This window comes from Rhinatrema bivittatum, chromosome 13, assembly GCF_901001135.1.
Source record: "Rhinatrema bivittatum chromosome 13, aRhiBiv1.1, whole genome shotgun sequence".
Lineage (NCBI taxonomy): Eukaryota > Metazoa > Chordata > Amphibia > Gymnophiona > Rhinatrematidae > Rhinatrema > Rhinatrema bivittatum.
Genome location: NC_042627.1, coordinates 2555687 through 2575301, shown reverse-complemented (window position 1 = coordinate 2575301; position 19615 = coordinate 2555687). Strand labels below are relative to the sequence as shown.

Here is a 19615-nt window from a genome sequence, read left to right as displayed (position 1 = left end):
GCAGGAGTGAGGTGCACTGGCAGAGCTGGGTGTGGGTCTCAGTACTGGTATAACAGGGAGTGCTGCAGGGCAGGAGTGAGATACGTTGTTTTTTTTATCTTGGTGCTGGTCTTTTTGTCAATCACCAACAATTATACCAGCAAATAATTATCCCAGTAAATAAATAAATCGAGCTGGATAGGATTTCAACAAATCTATTGCTGGCTTTTTGCTCCTTGGGTATCTCCTAAAGTCTGTGTTTTTCCAGTGCCCATCTCACTAACTCACTGTAAACCTTTAGGAAATTGCTGCTGAGCAGGATGTGCTCTACTGTAACCCTTTAAGTGCTGGATCCCATCCAACTCCTTGCATCTGGCCTCCATAGGAGCCCTGTGAAGCAGCTGCCGTCGGGCCTGCCCGTCACTGCCGTACATGCCAGGCGTTTCGCTGGCTTGAGCTTAAACTCTGCACGCGTTGTCCTCATGAAAAGGCTAAGATCAGAAATAATCCTTCTGCACCCAGCTCTGGGTTCTTTTCTTCTGTGGGACCCGAAGCAGCTTCGCCTCTGTCGGGCACATCTGGCCGAGTCTGGGAAACCTGTTCCTCCAGCCCCAGACTGAGGCAGAACTGGGGCAAAGGGCAGAGGGCTCACATTTCTTTCTAAACCACATGGTTTTGGTTTTTTTAACATGCAGAGTCCAAACGTCCTGAGCCTCCCAAAACCCTGGCAGCTGGGACTGTGAGCCAGCGCTAGAAACTGGAGCTTGGGCGGTTGGAACGTTTCCATCCCACAGCTGGATGTACACAGCACTGTACAGACAGAAAAAAAAGAATGTGCTACATATCAAGTTTTAAAAAGGATAAGACCTCTCTTCCACACCCAAGATTTCAGAACGATCCTCCAAGCAATTATTTTCTCAGTTAGATTACTGTAACGCTATCTCCCTTCCTCCTACACCAAACCGCTCCAAATGGTACAAAACACAGCAGCCCGTTTACTAACAAACACCAGGAAAAGAGACCATATTTCCCCAATTCTAAAAGACCTTCATTGGTTACCAATTCACTTCAAAATCATCTACAAATCCATATCCTTGATTTACAAAATCATCCATCACCACACCACAATTGACCTACAATTTCCTCTCCGCTTACACAACTCCACAAGACCTACCAGAGACGCATACAGAGGACCCCTCCATGTACCCCGTACTAAAACCACCAGTCACATTACCTTAAGAGATCGAGCCCTCTCCACAGCGGGCCCACTGTTATGGAGCTCCATCCCTCCCGATCTCAGACAGGAGCATTGCCTCCTAACCTTTAGAAAAAGACTCAAGACTTGGCTGTTTATGCAAGCTTTCCCGGACTTAAATTAATGCACCTCGCCATCAACATATCCAACACAGCAGCTGTACCTCATCTCCTTGTGTATAATTTAGTCTCTGCTAAACTATCTTTATTTTCTCTGATCCCAGTTCAATGGTCCTTGTTAATTGTAACTGCTTTCTTCCACACGTTATTTCTGTTTTGGATGTATTTATTGCACCCCTGTTTATTTGTAAACCAGCATGATGTGATCATTTCATGAATGCCGGTATATAAAAACCTTAAATAAATAAATATCCAGTCACGGTCTTTCCCTTTTCAGCTTTATTTTCTTTGAGTTAAATAACCAAGGGCCGGGTGTACTAGAGAGCCTGGCTCATTTTGGAGGTCATTTTCAAAGGAGTTAATGTGTAAATGTAACATACTATTGTAGCAATTTTCAAAAGTAATTTCCGCATGCAAAGTGCACTTATGTGAGCAAATCCTATGGATAATTCAATGGTCAATATTGTAGGAATTTTCAAAAGCCCACTTACACATGTAAAACACAGTTTTGGCAACGACTCCCAAAGTGTCTATGAGAAAACTGCTGCTGAGTACATCAGGCCCTTGGAATTATCTCACACACACACAGAAGGATTTAAAGGTAAGCCACATGCCTTTGAAACATAAGATCCCCGGCCTTATTGCTGAGCTTCTGTTTTGTTTCATATAACGAAGAACCGGATGTGCTGAGCATTTTTCCCATTGACAAAGAACGGCAAAAGAGCCTCAGCAGATCTGACCCAAACTCACTGGTACCTCACTCTCTCTGAACCTGATTTTCAAAGCCACTTACATGCATGAAATCCTGGTTTATGCGTGTAAGGAGCAATTTTACAATCATTGAGGGGGTTGTGTGTATAAAATGATGTGCAAGCCCCATGCTGTATGCACTATAAAGAGCTATTCTGAGGGGTGGAGTGAGGATTTATCCATCTCCTTTAGATTTGTTAAAGTATGCATGAAAATGTACTTCTGCTCTGGACTATGTGTACACGAGAATCCCAAAACTTTGGGATAACATCTGGGGGCTGTTATAAACTGATTCTCTCCATGTGACACACACTGTGAGCAAATTGCATAAACAGTGTCCATATACGAGTGGCAATGAGCCCAGACCTAGAGCGCACAACCCTAATTCCACCATCAGACGCTCAGCGTGGAAAGCAGCAAGCGTTCAGTGGAAGGCAAGCCGACGTTTACGATCAAAGTGGAGTGAGTTAAACATTAGCTCAGTTCATCAGCGCTGCCACTGTGAGTGTTGCTCTCAGAGACAGCCGAATGTGTGCTGAGCCCATGCAAAGCCAGCACTGCTCTCATCCTCACAGCCGTCCCTCGTTCCATGCACTGCAAACAGCTTCCCCCAGGCTCCAGCCCATGCAAAGCCAGCACTGCTCTCATCCTCACTGCCGTCCCTCGTTCCATGCACTGCAAACAGCTTCCCCCAGGCTCCAGCCCGTGCAAGGCCAGCACTGCTCTCATCCTCGTTCCATGCACTGCAAACAGCTTCCCCCGGGCTCCAGCCCATGCAAGGCCAGCACTGCTCTCATCCTCACAGCCGTCCCTCGTTCCATGCACTGCAAACAGCTTCCCCCGGGCTCCAGCCCATGCAAGGCCAGCACTGCTCTCATCCTCACAGCCGTCCCTCGTTCCATGCACTGCAAACAGCTTCCCCCAGGCTCCAGCCCATGCAAAGCCAGCACTGCTCTCATCCTCGTTCCATGCACTGCAAACAGCTTCCCCCAGGCTCCAGCCCATGCAAAGCCAGCACTGCTCTCATCCTCACAGCCGTCCCTCGTTCCATGCACTGCAAACAGCTTCCCCCAGGCTCCAGCCCGTGCAAGGCCAGCACTGCTCTCATCCTCGTTCCATGCACTGCAAACAGCTTCCCCCAGGCTCCAGCCCGTGCAAGGCCAGCACTGCTCTCATCCTCGTTCCATGCACTGCAAACAGCTTCCCCCAGGCTCCAGCCCGTGCAAGGCCAGCACTGCTCTCATCCTCACAGCCGTCCCTCGTTCCATGCACTGCAAACAGCTTCCCCCAGGCTCCAGCCCATGCAAGGCCAGCACTGCTCTCATCCTCACAGCCGTCCCTCGTTCCATGCACTGCAAACAGCTTCCCCCAGGCTCCAGCCTCCTCAGCGGCGGCAGTTATTACCCTTAATGGAACGCATGTACCTCGACGGCTAATTTAACTTAACTAGCTGCTCAGCGACTGAACTGACGCCACTGTGCGTAGACATAGAAATGGGAGCAAATCCAAAAGAAATATCAAGAGCTGTCTAAGACAGGGCTTCCAAAACCTGTCCTGGGAGCTGGATTTTCAGGATATCCACAAAGAATAGGCCTCCACTGCATGAACATTTATCTCATGCATATCCATTGAGGATGTCCTGCAAGCCTGACGGGCTGGGGATCCCCCAGGACAGGTTAGGGAACCACTTGCTTAGGACACTGGAAGGAAGGCTGTAAATGAGAAATGTTTATAAATGATTGCTTTTATAGAGGTCATTATGGAGCTGATACTGAATGCAGGGCAGAGCAGCTGGTTTTGCCGCACATACAGTTTTAGGCTCAGTTTCAGCCACAGCGTTACCTGCTGGTTTGTTGCTGAAATTAGGCTTAACTAGAACTGATCAAAACCTAGCCAGCTCCATTTAAGCCTGCAAAGTCGTCTCTCAGCATTGAAAATTGGTGCCATCTGGCTACCTCCCTTTCCCTGACACAGCACACAAGTCTGCTTTTTCAGTGGCTAAAGATAGCGCAGCTGTATTTTCAAATGTCCAGTGTGGGTGGCCACCTTTAGGAGCACGAAAATCCCGCCCTGTGCACCTACATTCCCTTGCACAGGTGGGGAGCAGCATGTGAGAGTGGGAGGAATTCCAGCCTTTTCTGGAGAGAGGGATGGGGGTCACTGCTGGAGCGGTGCATACGCGGGAAAGGAACAGGCAGCGAATGAATTCTCCTCTCACGCTCACATCGGTGTGCAGAGTGCAGTTTGCAGTAGGTGCTCCGTTCTTTGCATGCATTTATTTTTTTCTGCTGTATCCTAGGTTTTTCACCATCTCTGCTACTCAGTTATCTCAAAGTCCAACTTTCCGTGGCTGCTATCTAATCAGAGGCCTTGTTTATGAAAGAATGACGCAGCGGAGGTGGCCCTTTTGTTGTCTCTGTCTTGCATCGGCAGGTCCCTCCCTCCTTGCTGCTCATTAAATCCTGCTGTGACCCTGGGGTTATCGGTGGATGAGGATCTACAAGGCTAAGGACCAAAAAACACTGCCACACTAAAGCATGCATGGCTGGAGGTATTGTGCGCATGCTCACTCGTGCACACAAACGCAGCAGAGGATGTGGATTCCCTTAGAAAACGTCTACAGGCAATGGTAGAATGCTCAACCCTTTCCACATTCATGGGCGTAAGGTTCTGTAGATCCACATTACATGTGGACAAATATATGTGGCCCTGGGCACGGGGGGGCACATGGCGTGGATCACAGACCATGCAAGGCCCTATGAGCTCCCGAGCTTTCCACACAGGGGAAAGTTCACTCTTTGCAAGGGTTTTAGGCTGCCAGGGGCTCTTCCTGTTCACCAGTCAAGAACTCCAAAAAGACCCTCTCCAAACCAGTGATGTGGTTCAAAATAAAAATCTTTACCAACTGATGGCAGGGAAATTAAAGTACCAACAAGAAACACTTAGGGCAGTGCAGCACAAGAGCAAATCAGTCCTGAAAAGCACCAAAAATAAACAATATCGCTTCATCTCTTCACCCCCAAAACAGGTCAGCTCTTTGGGACAGGTATCCCTTCCACCCTGGGCCCTCCCAGATAATCTTTTTTCAAAGATTTCTTTCTTTTTCTCTACGGTGTTGCTGACTCAGTCTTAGACTCTAGGGAACATTCCCAGCTGGACTGCTCTTCCTCTGGCACCTTCCAGCAGCTCGGTCCACATACTCTCCAGGAAAATGCGCCTCTCCTTAGGGCTCCCAGCTTCACTCAGGCAGGCTGTCCTTCTTCTGACAGCTCCTAGTACATTTGTGTCCAGCTTCTTAAACATCTGGACTTCCAGGAACCCCTTTCCTAGAATCCTTCACCAACACTTCTCTGAGTCTGCTATGTGAAGGGAAAGGCCCCGATGCTACTCCGTGAAGAGATTGATCCACGCCAAGAGGACTCCTTGGTCACAACATCTCAAGAAAGATACAGCAGAATTAGAAAAGGCACAGAGAAGGGCAACTAAATTGATAAGGGGGATGGAACGATTCCCCTGAGGAAAGGCTAAAGAGGTTAGGACTCTTCTGTTATGTACTCTGGTGGTTTAGTGTGCCCATGGGCCTCAGCCCGATCCAGACCTTCAGGGCCGAGCCAAGGGTTGACGGTGGCTCCGCATAGCTGACGGTCGTACCCTCTGCCAGGCCTGCAAGCTCCCAAGGCCAACATCCGAGGATGTTGGAAGTTGAATGGTCCTTCGACCATTCCGAGCCCTTTCGGACCTGCTGCGAGCAGCATGGAGCAGCAGGCCTGGCCTGAGGTTGAGGGCAGACGGATCTTGACACGAAGACGAGACTATGAAGATTGATGCAACAGCATCACATGGCATGAAGACTTGGGTTGAAGACATGACACCAGGACTATGAAGACGTGACACCAGGATCGATGCAACGGCATCGCAGATGAAGACTTGACACCAAGGCTGATGTGAAGACATCACGGACCAGTGGTCGATGCGATGGCATCCCGGACCAGGGTCGATGCAACGACATCAGAGACATGATGCTGAAGTGCAGAAATAACGAGGAACTTGGAATCCTAGACGAGACAAGAAGCAAGGAAGATGGACATTGGCACTGTCTCTCAGGGCGCCCTACTCAGGCCACCCGCGGGACTGAGTCGTGGACCACCCTGTCCCACTGCGTGCCCTACATAGCCCTTGCAGACTGGTCACGGACCACGAGGAGAACGGGACAGCGCAGTAATGCTTCAGTTCCCTGAAGGCAGGCTTATGGCCAGGAACAGCCTATCCCCTGCCTTTGGCTTTCTTCATGATTTGAAATGTCCAGTGTGACCCTTCCCTTGAGAAGTTTGGAGACCCTTGGTCTAGAATCTGACAGTTAAGATTTAATGCTGAAAAATGCAGGCAAAAAAACAAGGGAGCAGCACAGTATAGGGGGTGAAGTGATAAGAATGAAACAAGAACAGGATCTGGGGTGATTGTATCTGATGATCTTAAGATCATTATTGTTATATGTAACTTGTTATATGTAACTTACATATAACAAGTTACATATAACTTACATATAACAAGTTACATATAACAAGTTACATATAACAAGGTTACATATAACAAGGTTATATGTAACCTTGTTATATGTAACTTTCATTTCTTGTTATATGATTGACTTTGTTATTCCCCTCATGTTATTTGTAAACCGATCTGATATGAATTTCTTTCATGAAGGTCGGTATATAAAAATGTTAAATAAATAATAAATACATAAATAAGATGGCCAAAGAGGTGGATGAGGCAAGGGCAATCTGAGAGAGTAATCGGTATATTTGTCTATTTGCAGATTACAACAATTAAGACAGAGGTTAGAGCAGTGGAAGAGGACAGTCCTTCCTAATCATCTGATCCTCCGGCTCTCCTCATTCCCTTGTTTTCTCTGTTCAAGGAGAATGCCCGCTCGTCTGCTTTTCTTTACTGCTCAGCAGACTGGGACATACAAGCTGAATATAATTATAAATACAATATGACACACTTACCCACTGCCCCCAAACAGCCAGGCATGTTTGCGTGACCTTTTCTGCACTGATAATGCTGAAACAGCTGCTGATACCGCTTTGGGGCATTGTAATACTAGTTTGCAGCTGCTTGAGCTTAACCAGGAATAAATCACCAGATCCTAAGCTGTTCAGCTATCACCTCACTCTCTGAGAGTAGCTCACACAAAGTACATTATTTCTATTGTGCTATTTAATCAGAAACAGTTCCCAGAGCTGTTCACCTGGGTAAAGAACAATTTACCTGGATAAAATGGTTTTGCTGAAAATTGCCTTTCTATTTCTGGGCTTCCAGTGTGCACACTTTTAGCCGGATTATAAAGAGACTTTTCTGTGTGTGCATTTAGGTCAGAGGTGTAAATCAGTGTGCAAGATGTTTTTCCTGTGGACGGGGGATGTGGTGGTCCCCAGGCTAAGGAGTCCTTTAACTTTGGGTAGGTTACTGTGGGGGAACTTCTGTACTGTTTTAAGGGTTCATGCTGAAAGTCCCCAGTCCCTCGTAACTTTATAGCCAAGGGAAGGGCCATAAAATCTATCTCCTACCACTAAATTGGCTGGTTCCAGTGGATTTAGTGGTTGATGAGGAGCCAAGCCAAGTGGCGGGGGGCGGCAGCAGTTCATTTACAATCACCCCCCCCCCCCCCCATCTAGGGCAGATACCCCTTCCCATACCAACTGGGCTGGCAGCAAGAGGCGGTGAACAGCAGTGCGTCAGGCCACGTCCTCCTCCTCCTCCTCTACTGCCTGGTGGTGCCCTGAGGGCAGAGAAAGATATAATCCAAGGCACTGCCGCTCACCTCCTTCCATCCTCCTCCTCTACTGCCTGGCGGTGCCCTGAGGGCAGGGAAAGATATAATCCAAGGCACTGCCGCTCACCTCCTTCCATCCTCCTCCTCTACTGCCTGGCGGTGCCCTGAGGGCAGAGAAAGATATAATCCAAGGCACTGCTGCTCACCTCCTTCCATCCTCCTCCTCTACTGCCTGGCGGTGCCCTGAGGGCAGAGAAAGATATAATCCAAGGCACTGCCGCTCACCTCCTTCCATCCTCCTCCTCTACTGCCTGGCGGTGCCCTGAGAGCAGAGAAAGATATAATCCAAGGCACTGCCGCTCACCTCCTTCCATCGCTGGCACAATCAGCGAGGGAGGAATGGGGATGGGGAAGTGGGGTCAGCAAACTAAAAAGGGGCTGGCGAATAGGAAATAGAGGGCACGTTGTGAAAGAGGAGCTGAGGGGATGAGGAGATTGTGAAAAGGGGGGGGGGGGGGGTGTTTCTGTGGGGAACAGTATAGATGAGAGCCCTGAGCGAGCAGGCAGTCTGAGGCCAATCATGAGAGCCAGGAGAGATAGCAGCCCCCTGACGCCAGGCAGAGATCAGCAGTTGCATCTACAGAAAAGCCCTGTCTACAGGTGCACTTGTAAGAGACTTCATCTGTAGCTCATTATATGACAGAAAGTTGCAAACAAACAGGAGAGGTTACAAATGTTAACTTTCAGATTGGTGCCACCTTGTGGCTGATCCTTGTAGTTCACTATTTTCTTCTTCCTGTCTCTGTTACTTTAAACTTGTGTTGCTTGCTGCATAATACAATATAACATAGTATCTGTACATTATCAGCTTTCAAATGACTTTATTTCTACCTATGAAACAGAATCCACTAAATAGGTGACATTGAATACATGACAGTTTTATGAGCAATTGGTTCAGGAACTGACAAGAAAGGGAGCAATTTTAGATCTAATTCTCAGTGAAGCACAGGATTTGGTGAGAGAGGTAACAGTGGTGGGGCTGCTTGACAATAGTAATCATAATATGATCAAATTTGAATTAATGACTGGCAGGGGGACTGTAAGTAAATCTATGGTCCTAGCACTAAACTTTCAAAAGGGAAACTTTAATAAAATGAGAACAATAGTAAAAAAAAACCCAAACCTTGAAAGGTGCAGCTAAAAAGGTTAAGAGCGTGAAAAAGGCATGAACATTGTTAAAAATTCCATCTTAGAAGTGCAGTCCAGATGTATTCTATGAATTAAGAAAGGTGGAAGGAAGGCCAAATGATTGCTGGCATAGTTAAAAAATGAGGTGAAAGACTATTTTAACCAAAAGATCTTCATTCAAAAATTGAAAGAAGGATCCATCAGAAGAAAACAAGATAAAGCATAAGCATTGGCAAATTAAATGTAACAAAACACTGGAGTAATGCTTGCACTCTAATATATTGACATCCACACATGTGCAAGAAACAACGTAAGTTCCTGGTGTAGTGTTAAAGTTTCATGTATGACATTTTATTGCGGCAACTCCTGAATTCAAAACCCCCATCGTATTTAAAGTCATTGTTTTGAATTCAGGAGTTGCCGCAATAAAATGTCATACATGAAACTTTAACACTACACCAGGAACTTACGTTGTTTCTTGCACTTGTGTGGATGTCAAATTAAATGTAAGACATTGATTAGACAGGCTAAAAGAGAATTTGAAAAGAAGTTCGCTGTAGAGGCAAAAACTCATAATAAAAACGGCTCTCTCCCCCTCTGGCTTGTTTTCTCTCATGAACCCCGCTCCTCCCCAGTACAAATGGCAGCTGCAGTAGCCTCCTTCTCCAGCCCCTGTGGCCCAAGAATGAAGAATCCCATCAGCTGTGGGGGTTTAACTCTGTTCTTTCTCCCATCGCTGATGGCGGGATGCACTTCATTTTGGTCCGAGTCCATGCTGCTGCCAGACTTCATGCAGAATGGTCTTCTCTTCCTCCTGTGCACCCCACTGTAATGCACTTCCTGTTCTGGGCTGCGGGGACAGGAAGAAGAGAGGGCCATGCCACTAACGCTGCTGCCATTCCTGCCCGGACGAAACGGCAGCAGTGTTAGCAGAAGAATATGTGCATCTCACTGCGATGAACGAGAGGGAGGAAAGCACAAGCAGGGCAATGGGACACCAGGAAGCTGCGACACACTGCTTGAAAATCGCTGGCCTAGAATGCTGTAGCAAGTCAATAAGCGAGCGCCGACCTGGAGCCACTGCTGTGGGAAGGAGGGAGCGCCGTCCTGGAGCCACTGCTGTGGGAAGGAGCGAGCGCCGTCCTGGAGCCACTGCTGTGGGAAGGAGGGAGCGCCGTCCTGGAGCCACTGTCGTGGGAAGGAGGGAGTGCCGTCCTGGAGCCACTGCCATGGGAAGGAGGGAGTGCAGTGTTGGAGCCACTGCTGTGGGAAGGAGGGAGTGCCATCCTGGAGCCACTGCTGTGGGAAGGAGGGAGTGCAGTGTTGGAGCCACTGCTGTGGGAAGGAGGGAGTGCCGTTCTGGAGCCACTGCTGTGGGAAGGAGCGAGCGCCGTCCTGGAGCCACTGCTGTGGGAAGGAGGGAGTGCAGTGTTGGAGCTGCCACCAATAGATAAGGGGGGAGGGGTGAATAGCCAAAAGTTTTGCCTAGGGTGCCAAATAGGCTTGCACTGCCCAGAGTAGCTGGGAGACTTGAGTTGTCTGAATTTTTGGTCCCAAGGAAGGATTTAGGCTTCAGGAGTTGGTGCAGTTGTTTTGGTAACTGTCCCAGTGCTGCTTCCAGTTCTCATCTGATGCTGTGCTACTTTGATGCACCTTGAAGAGTTGGATGTGATCACTAGGCCTGGGGGTAAGTGGCACTGTATTAGTATGTTGTAATGCAACTAAGTTCTATGTGTGAGAGACAAACCACTGCTAAAAAGTGGGGCACAGAAATTTAAAATCTTAAAACTATCACAACAGTCTCTTGAAGGCTGGCATCCTACCCAGCCCATTTGGCTAAGCACTGCCACATTAGGGGTGGAAGCTCAGTACGTTCCTCTGCCGATGCAATGGGCTGCTAGCTCTGGAGGAACCCCAGAAGCAGGACACAGCTGAAACAGCGATGTCGGTGGAGCAGCTGCTATTCATGGAGCACCTTTGCAAGCAAGATTAAGCGTTTCACTATTCCAGCAGTTATTGTCTTAAAGGACTGGTACCTTCCACTGGTTTGATTTGATGAAACTGGTTTTCACCTTATTACAAAGGGAAAAAGAGAAACAGAAATCTTTCTGGACTGGCATAAAATGAAATGTATAGGATGCCCACCTTCAAGAGACTTGTTTTACATGTCTGCCTCTCCTTTTTTGCAGTGGTAATGCGTCATTGAACATTTAAGCTGGTTCCCGGTGGAGTGGATCAAGACAAAACCAACCAACAGTCCCTGAGCATAGTGGGCAGAGCTCATGTCACAGAACGGATCCCACGTCTGAGTGAACCAATGCTGGGCTCCTACTCAGAGCAAGCAACAGCCCCTACCTCTCCTGGTGTAACGATGTTACTCTGCAGAGTAACATCGTTACTCTGCCCTGGAATTCCCCCCAAACCCTGGGAGCCAGAGGCGCACAAATGATCCTCACAGTGCATCCACCAGACTGGACCGGGCCATGGAGGAGCAGGAGCTGCAGACGGCACCACACAAGCTGATCACATGTCAGTGGCACAGGCTGCATCTTACTGCCCACTGTGCGTGCACTTTTATAATACTGAGCACCTCAGAGGTGCAGGCTTTGTTTTAAGGATGCATTTCTTTTGTGTGAGAAAAAACAGGAACTAGGTACTAAAAGCCTGAATGACCCAAGATTTCAAATGACCTCTCGTCAAAGTGTAACACTCTGTGTGGCTAGGGAGGGGAGAAACAGAGCATCAGGCTGTGGGCTAGGGATCAGCCTAGACCCCCGTGCTTGTCCTGTGTCAAGGCTGTGAGCAGCGCAGGGGTTTAGCGTGTCACAGAACCACTCCTTCTGCTCACCTCTCCTCCATCTCTGGAGACTAGAGCGCTGCTTTTCTACACTTCACCTACCCCTGTGTTGTTGCATTTTGGAGACCTTGATAAATAAGCCTAATTGTCAACCTCTGTTTCCTGCCCCTGCTGTTCATCTCCATTATTCATTTTGAGGTTCAGTTCATGACTTTGACACCCCTTTTGGTTATGTTTTGGGAAGTCTGTGACTCTTCTCTTTCTTGCAAGGGCAATAATTTAAGGACTCAAAGTAGCTTGGGGTCACTATTTGTCCCTCTGAGGCTGGAGTGAAGCCCCACATGCCTCACTAGATTGGGCTCCACCACAGATGCCCACTCCCCCTTCTCACTGAGGATGGAGTACAGAGCTGTGTCCTTGGCAAAGCCTGGCTTACAGTGGAACTCATTGAGGTACCCCAACGTTCGAGTGGCAGAGGCACTAGAGTACAGCATAGCAGGCGTGCAACACTCAGTAGCAGGCACAACGTTATAAAGTGCTGGCGCCAAACGCCTCAACTCCAAGAGGTAATGGCGTCCAAAGAGTTCTGCCAATGCCATGCTGTACAGCATAAAGAAGAGGAAAATGGGCCAACTGATGGACTGATAGCCAACTGCCCGGGTGTATGCCAAACTCAGGAGGGTACCCAGGAACATTCCTAGCCCAATCCACTCCAGGATCCTCATGGGTTCAGGATTCACATAACGCTGCAGCCGCTCTGGGTGATAGAGTTTGAAGTAGAGAGCACCCCCTAGTGGAGCCTCTGAGAACCGTGCCAGGAGCAAGTGATGCAAAACTGAAAAGAATTCTTCCTCTGGTACTGCATCATCCTCCACCATCAGCACATACTCTGTGTCAAAGGTCAACAGTGTCTTGGACAAGCAGTAAGCATAGTCTTGCTTCTCCTTTTCAAAGAGGTTGATAGAACTGGTGTCTTCAGATGGTGCACCCTCTTCTTCACCATAGCGCACTACAGTGGGGAAGAACTTGGCCAGGACATGGGCATCCCTGTGATTCTGTGGGTCCTGGTCAACATTGCAAATGAAGAGTTGGTGGTGATGGCAGGCATCGCCACACTGTGCCAGAAGGTGGTGGAAGCGGGACATCACCTGCAGTGGGTAGTGGTACTCTGGCTGCCGATGCACAGTGACAATGGTGATCACCAACCAAGGCTTAGGAGAAGGCCCATCAGCATTGACCGAAGACATCAATGTTGATGATGAGTTCAACAAATGCAGGTTATCAAAATACTGGGCAGCGGCCTGCGCTTCTTCCAGATTCTGTTCCAAAAACTCCAAGCTCATGTGGTCCAGGTGCCACCTACGGACATAAAAGTACGAGTGGAGAAGACCATGGCACAGCAGGGGCAACAGTACTCCGAAGGTCACTGCCGTCAAAATGAGCAGATGGAGGAAGGGGCTGGTGCAGCGTCCCCCTCTGGGGCAAAGCCACAATAAGAAACAGTGCCATGATATTGCTCGCATGCCCCTGATAGGACCTTCTGCTGGCTGCCTCTCAAGCTGTGGGTGAAAGCACTATAGGTCTCAGCAATCCCCCCAGTTGAACCTACAATCAACAAACACAGAATAACTTAGAGTTAGGAATTGTTGGTCTTATTATTTCATATAAACCAGCATCACTGAGGTGAGCACTCAGAAAATAAAGAGACGTGCACGTTTAATATATTTTTAGTCAGCTAGCTTTTGGTTTTAATGTATTTTAGTCATGTACCATGTTTTGTTTTTAGTATATATGTGTTTGAAGGTTGCTACTGCAACTTCAATCAATGTAAACCGCCTTGAAATGAACTTGAAAGCCGGTATATAAGATTGAATAAATAAATAAATAAATAAATTGGTAGGAACGTGCACCTGAAATTGGTAGGAACATTTCTTAAAATTTAATATCTATTGTGAGCGCCAATTTACTGATTTTTACTAATAAAATTCTAATAGAGATAAGGAGAGATATCAACACCAGATAAAAGGAGGTAATCTTGTTGCTCTGTAAGTCACTGGTAAAACCCCACCTTGAGTACTGTGTTTGGTTTGGAGGATAGACGTCATAAGGACATTGAGAGGTCGAAAGCAGGTCAAAGAAAGGATTCCAAAATGGCGCATGGCCTTTCCTGTAAAATATACATAGAGAGACACTTAAGGAGAGAAAAATGTGTAGAAGCAGGGAGACATCACACAAACATGGACATTTTAGAAGGCTTCGGCACAGAAACATAGTAACATAGAAGATAATGGCAGAAAACTGAGTTTAAAAAAAGCTTTGGACAAGTTTCTGGAAGCCAGGTCCATAAGAAATTAATTATTAGCCAGACAGACCAATAACAGACTTTCCTGTTGGCATTTTCCGGGTACTTCTAGGTGACCCAGACTAACCAGTGTCAGAGACAGGCGGCTGAGCTGGAAGGAGCAAGGCACTCGTGTTCTTAGGATCTTATATGCTCGTCTGAGAAGGATGGTGGAGAAGCAATGAGAACAGGAGGGATATCCTACAAGCAGCCGCACTTTACCACTGACACCTGGCACAGGAATAGCTGCGCTGACTGGACGGACCCAATTGGTCTTTATACTATGAGCCTTAAGCACATTTTCTGGCGAGATACGTGTGGGGACTAGAAAAACCTTTCTTAAATTTGAGTTCAATCTCTTAGTTTCATGGAGCGGCCCCGATTCCTAGCGCTATGTGATGGTGTTAGTAACAGTTCCATATTTACCTGTTCCATGCCGCTCCTAATTTTATAACTCTCTATCTCATTTCTCTCTTCTCCAAGTGGAAGAGCCCTAACCTGTCGGGTCTTTCTTCATAAGGGAGCCGTTCCATCCTGTAATAATTTTTGGGTTTTACTTATTTAAAAAATGTCTAACTCGCTTGATCTATTGTTCTCGGCAAACATATACAATAAAACATCACAACACGACCAGTGTGACATATATCGACTGGTTCCAATCTGTGCACGTACCAGAGACAGAAAGGGGTAGATTTTCAAAGAAGCGCGCTGGCGTCCATGTGCGCGCTCTACTCGGCACGCGCACATGGACGCCCGGTTTTATAACATGGGCGCGCAGGTGCATGCCCATGTTATAAAATCGGGAGTTGGCGCGCGCAAGGTGGTGCAACATTGTGCACCCTGCGCGCCCGCGCCGACACCCGCGGCCTTCACCTGTTCCCTTCCCCCTACTCTATGCTTCCCACCCCTTCCCCTAACCTTCCCACCCCACCTCTATCTTACCTTTTGTGCCTGCCTCTGGGCAGGTGCAAGTTACATGCGCCAGGAGCTTGCTGGCACGCGATCCTCCAACACAGCGCAAATGGCCGCAGTGCTGGAGGCCTCTGGACCCGCCCTGCCCCCGAACCACCCCTTTTTTGAAGCCCCGGGACTTAGACTCATCCCGGGGCTTTACGCGCATCGCTGGGCCTTTATAAAATAGGCTCGGCGTGCGTAACCCCCTCTAAGCGCGTAAATCCACTGGCTTTATGCACGTAGAGCTTTGAAAATCCAGCCCAAAGTCTCTATAGCTCTCAAACTGACAAAGCACAATCAAGGTTATAGAGAACCTTATTGCTTTTCTCTCTAGGTTTTTTTGTTCTGCTAAAGATGACTTTGAGGAACAGCAAACAGAACTGCACCCAGTGCTCAAGATGCGGCCATACATAGATCTATTCAGAGACATTATGATATTCCCCATTTTATTTTCTACTCCTTTCCCAATGATTCCTAATTTTCTATTTGCTTTTTTGACTGCTGCCACATGCTGAGCTGCGGATTTCATCGCATTGTCCACAATGACTCTAAGATCGTTTTCCTGGGTGGAGTCCACCATTGCATACAAATAGCTTAGGATTCTTTTGCCTTATATGAATCTCTCTGCACTTCTCCACGTTCAATTCCATCTACCATTTAGGCGCCCAATTCCCAATCTCGCCAGGTCTTCCTGCAATTCTTCACAATCAGCTTAGGCTTTCAGTGCTTTGAATAATTTTGGGTCCTCTGCAGATTTGATCTCTTCGCTCATACTTTCCAACATTCCCACCCGCACCACCACCTTCTGTAATAATCTAAAGCAGCGCTTCTCGGCCATTTTAATGTCATCGGGCTTGTTGGCAGAGTTAGAGACTCCCAAAGAGTAGGGGAGGAGGAGTTCCCTCCTATGGCTGAAGAGCATGGTGAGGGAGAGGACCCTCCAGGCACTCCCCACCCTTCCTGGTCTCAACTCAGACACCTCCTCATGGCTTAATTACAAAAATCAGACACAGGATCTGCACCCAGAGCAGGGGAGGGGAAACAAATCACATCTCATTCTGGAGGATCGTGAAGTCAGGGGCAACAAAGGTTTACAACGGAGGCAGTGGGGAGTAGTTGCTGCCCCTTGGGGAACGCATGGTCAGCAACCTGTTGGAGTGGTCTGCGGGGTGACCAAGCCAGATGTTCAGGTTTAATCTCCCTGCCCGAGCAGCTGTTCAGCGCCAGCGACTGTTGGCAATCAATCCCTGCACCCAGAGTAAGGCTGTAAGGTTTGCCTAGGGTATCTAATGCCCTTCCCTATCCATGGGTTCCGGGGGGGGGGGGGGGGGGGGGGGACGGACAGTTTGTCAGTTTTTAATAAAATACAGATTGCAGGACGGAGCTGGGCTTTATTTGATGGGCCCGGGACAGGCACTGAATGATCTGGAGTGGGGGTGGGCAGCACCGTAATTTTTCACAAAGGGCAGCAAAGGGCCCTGGAGGAGGAGGGTCTCGTGGTTAGAGAATCAGTGAAACCAGGGTTCAGATTCCACTGCCACTCCTTGTGATCTTGGACAAGTCACATCACCCGAGGCACAAGGCCTCAGCTACAAACTTACACCTGGATTTTCTGAGCTCGCAGTCCTGAGAAAATCCGGCGGTAACGGTCAGGCAGGCACGGTGGAGTCTTATCAGGAGCTCCAGTCGATGCTGTCCAAGGCCTTCTCCGCCAGCTGCCAGGGCAAGCCTGGTGAGTTCACCCGCTAGGTGGCACCAATTGCACCACAGCACAAAGGGTCCATATCCCCGGTCAGTGTTACAGAAAAATGCTGGAGCAGGCTCATGAAAGAGCTTCCTGAAGCAGGTCAGAAATACCTGGAGAGTACAGGGACTGGAGAGGTCCATGCCCGAGCCTGACCAGACAGGTCAGTGGCCGGCTGGAGCTCAGTGAATCAGGCACTGACTGATGAAGCCTCAGTAGGTTTCAGGGTTGCCATCATTCCAAGGTGGCAGAGATAGGCAAGGTGAAGGAGCAGTCAGAGATGAAGCTCCGGCTGTGACCGGTTGTGCAAATGATGGACTTGGCATAGTCATAGCTAGGGACGACTGTAGTTTATTTAGCTTTATTTAGTTGATTTAGTCCTTTTATTTACACTTTCGGATAATAGAAGGACTAGGGGGAATTCCATGAAGTTAGCAAGTAGCACATTTAAGACTAATCGGAGAAAATTCTTTTTCACTCAATGCACAATAAAGCTCTGGAATTTGTTGCCAGAGGATGTGGTTAGTGCAGTTAGTGTAGCTGGGTTCAAAAAAAGGTTTGGATAAGTTCTTGGAGGAGAAGTCCATTAATGGCTATTAATCAAGTTGACTTAGGGAATAGCCACTGCTATTAATTGCATCAGTAGCGTGGGATCTTCTTAGTGTTTGGGTAATTGCCAGGTTCTTGTGACCTGGTTTGGCCACTGTTGGAAACAGGATGCTGGGCTTGATGGACCCTTGGTCTGACCCAGCTTGGCAATTTCTTATGTTCTTAAAGAATGGTCTTTTGGGACCCCAATAATGTGATCTTGATTTGTTTTGTTGTTGCTGGACCGTCTGTGAGGCAAGGGATCATCAGCCGGATCTATGCCCTGTGCAAACTGTCATGATCTTGGAAGGGGGGATCGCTGACTGACAGGGCTAAAGGCATGGAACAGAATCGTGAGGCAGATGTGGTCAGGCAGGCACGGTGACGTCTGTTCAGGAGCAAAGAGCAGGGCAGGCAGCAGATGGAAGCAAGTTCAGGAGCCAGGCACAGGGAATCCAGAAGAGTGGTGGCGAGGGCACAGGTCTGTCCGACACTGACTTATTGCTAGAGTTTACAGGACACTCGGGCACATTTTGGATTTGCAGGTACTGATTGTACTGGATATTCCTGCAAAAAGCAGAACAGTTGGGAACAAGTACTGGAAATTCCAGTGTCGGCATGGGATGAGCTGGCCATCTCATAAAAACATTTCTCTACTCTGCCGGGCAATCATGGAGCAGCAATAAAACTTAAACACACAGCAGAGATAGGAAGACAGCAAATAAACTCTGCCGCAGCAGCAGCCGGGGACAGGAGAATGGGGGTCACTGGCATTTCAGAAGGGCGGGAGAGAGAGGTGGGGAGGAGAAAGACCGCAGATAAAAAGGGAGAAGCAGGGAGCGGGTTTTTCTCTGTAAGCATTCGCCTGATTTCCCCAGTGCAAAGGTCGAGGGTGAGAGGAGCAGGCTGGCCAGCACAGTCTGTGCCTACAGCCGAGAAAGGAAGCTGGGGGTCGCAGGGCAGCGACAGTGCCAAAGGGCTGCCCATGGGGACTCTGCCAAGGGCAAATCTGGGTCAGTCCAAGCCCCCACTCCCACTCCCTCCTGCTGATACAGCTGGTGCCCGGGCACCCAGCCAGCTCTGCTGCAATCCGTGGCCACCATGGCGAGGCTGCCGAACACTCACAAGCCACCCAGGGCTTGTTATAAATGTGCAGTAGCCCATTAGACACAAAGAAGAAAGCGGAGCCCAAAACCCATCTGACCTGTGCTAGCCAAGGACTGACTCGGTCACCGAGAGAAGAGCGTCCCCATGCCTGGGCTCCTAGCAGCTTCTTGCAGAGAGGGCACCAGTTCCCGGGAGGGGAGAGCAGGGAGGAAGATGGAGCCTTCCGGGCACACTCTCCAGCACTACAGGAGGGAGGAGCCGGGGACTGGCACCGCTATTCCATGGCAACCGTGCAGGCTAAGCTCTTTCATCATCTCCTAGCAAGCAGACTCCAGCATTGTCAGTCCCTGCATTCTGCATTTACTGAAGTATGGGCTTCCTCTCACACACACACACACACACACACACACACACAAGGGCGCCAGCAGTGCAAGCTTCCCCCCCACACACACACACGGGCGCCAGCAGTGCAAGCTTCCCACACACACACACACACACACACACTCCTCCACCACAAAACAGGTACAGCAGCAATGCAAGCCACACATAAACATGCACTGCCCCATCAAAAACAAGCACGGCAGGCTTCCCTCACACACACACACACACACAAGTACACAAGCACATATGCTGCCCAACCACAGGGGGCAGTACAGGCAACAGCAGTGCAAGCTTCCCTGACACACACACACAGGCAGCAGCAGTGCAAGCTTCCCCCTCACGCACACACACACACACACACACACTGCTCCACCACAGAACAGGTACAGCAGCAATGCAAGCCACACACAAACATGCACTGCCCCACCAAGAACAAGCATAGCAGGCTTCCCTCACACACACATGCACACAAGCACACATGCTGCCCAACCACAGAACAGGGGCAGCACAGGCAACAGCAGTGCAAGCTTCCCTGACACATACACACACATACTGCTCCACCACAGAACAGGTACAGCAGCAATGCAAGCCACACACACACACACACACACACACACATGCACTGCCCCAGCACAG

At 48.8% G+C, this 19615-nt stretch overlaps 1 protein-coding gene across 1 annotated transcript; it reads right to left on the bottom strand.

Annotated features, from left to right (window-relative positions):
* Nucleotides 1-9453: 9453 nt before the first annotated feature.
* LOC115074925 (transmembrane protein 246-like) lies at nt 9454-18825 on the bottom strand. Its single transcript, XM_029574904.1, has 3 exons — nt 18696-18825; nt 13933-14031; nt 9454-13469 (listed from the first exon to the last, which is right to left on the bottom strand). Exon 3 carries the CDS (start codon nt 13385-13387, stop codon nt 12152-12154), a length of 1236 nt encoding a protein of 411 aa, XP_029430764.1. The 5' UTR covers nt 13388-13469; nt 13933-14031; nt 18696-18825; the 3' UTR covers nt 9454-12151.
* Nucleotides 18826-19615: the final 790 nt, after the last annotated feature.

What these genes read in the sequence shown, in the direction of transcription:
- LOC115074925 (XM_029574904.1), bottom strand. Translation starts at nt 13,387, where the DNA reads ATGCGAGCAATATCATGGCACTGTTTCTTATTGTGGCTTTGCCCCAGA.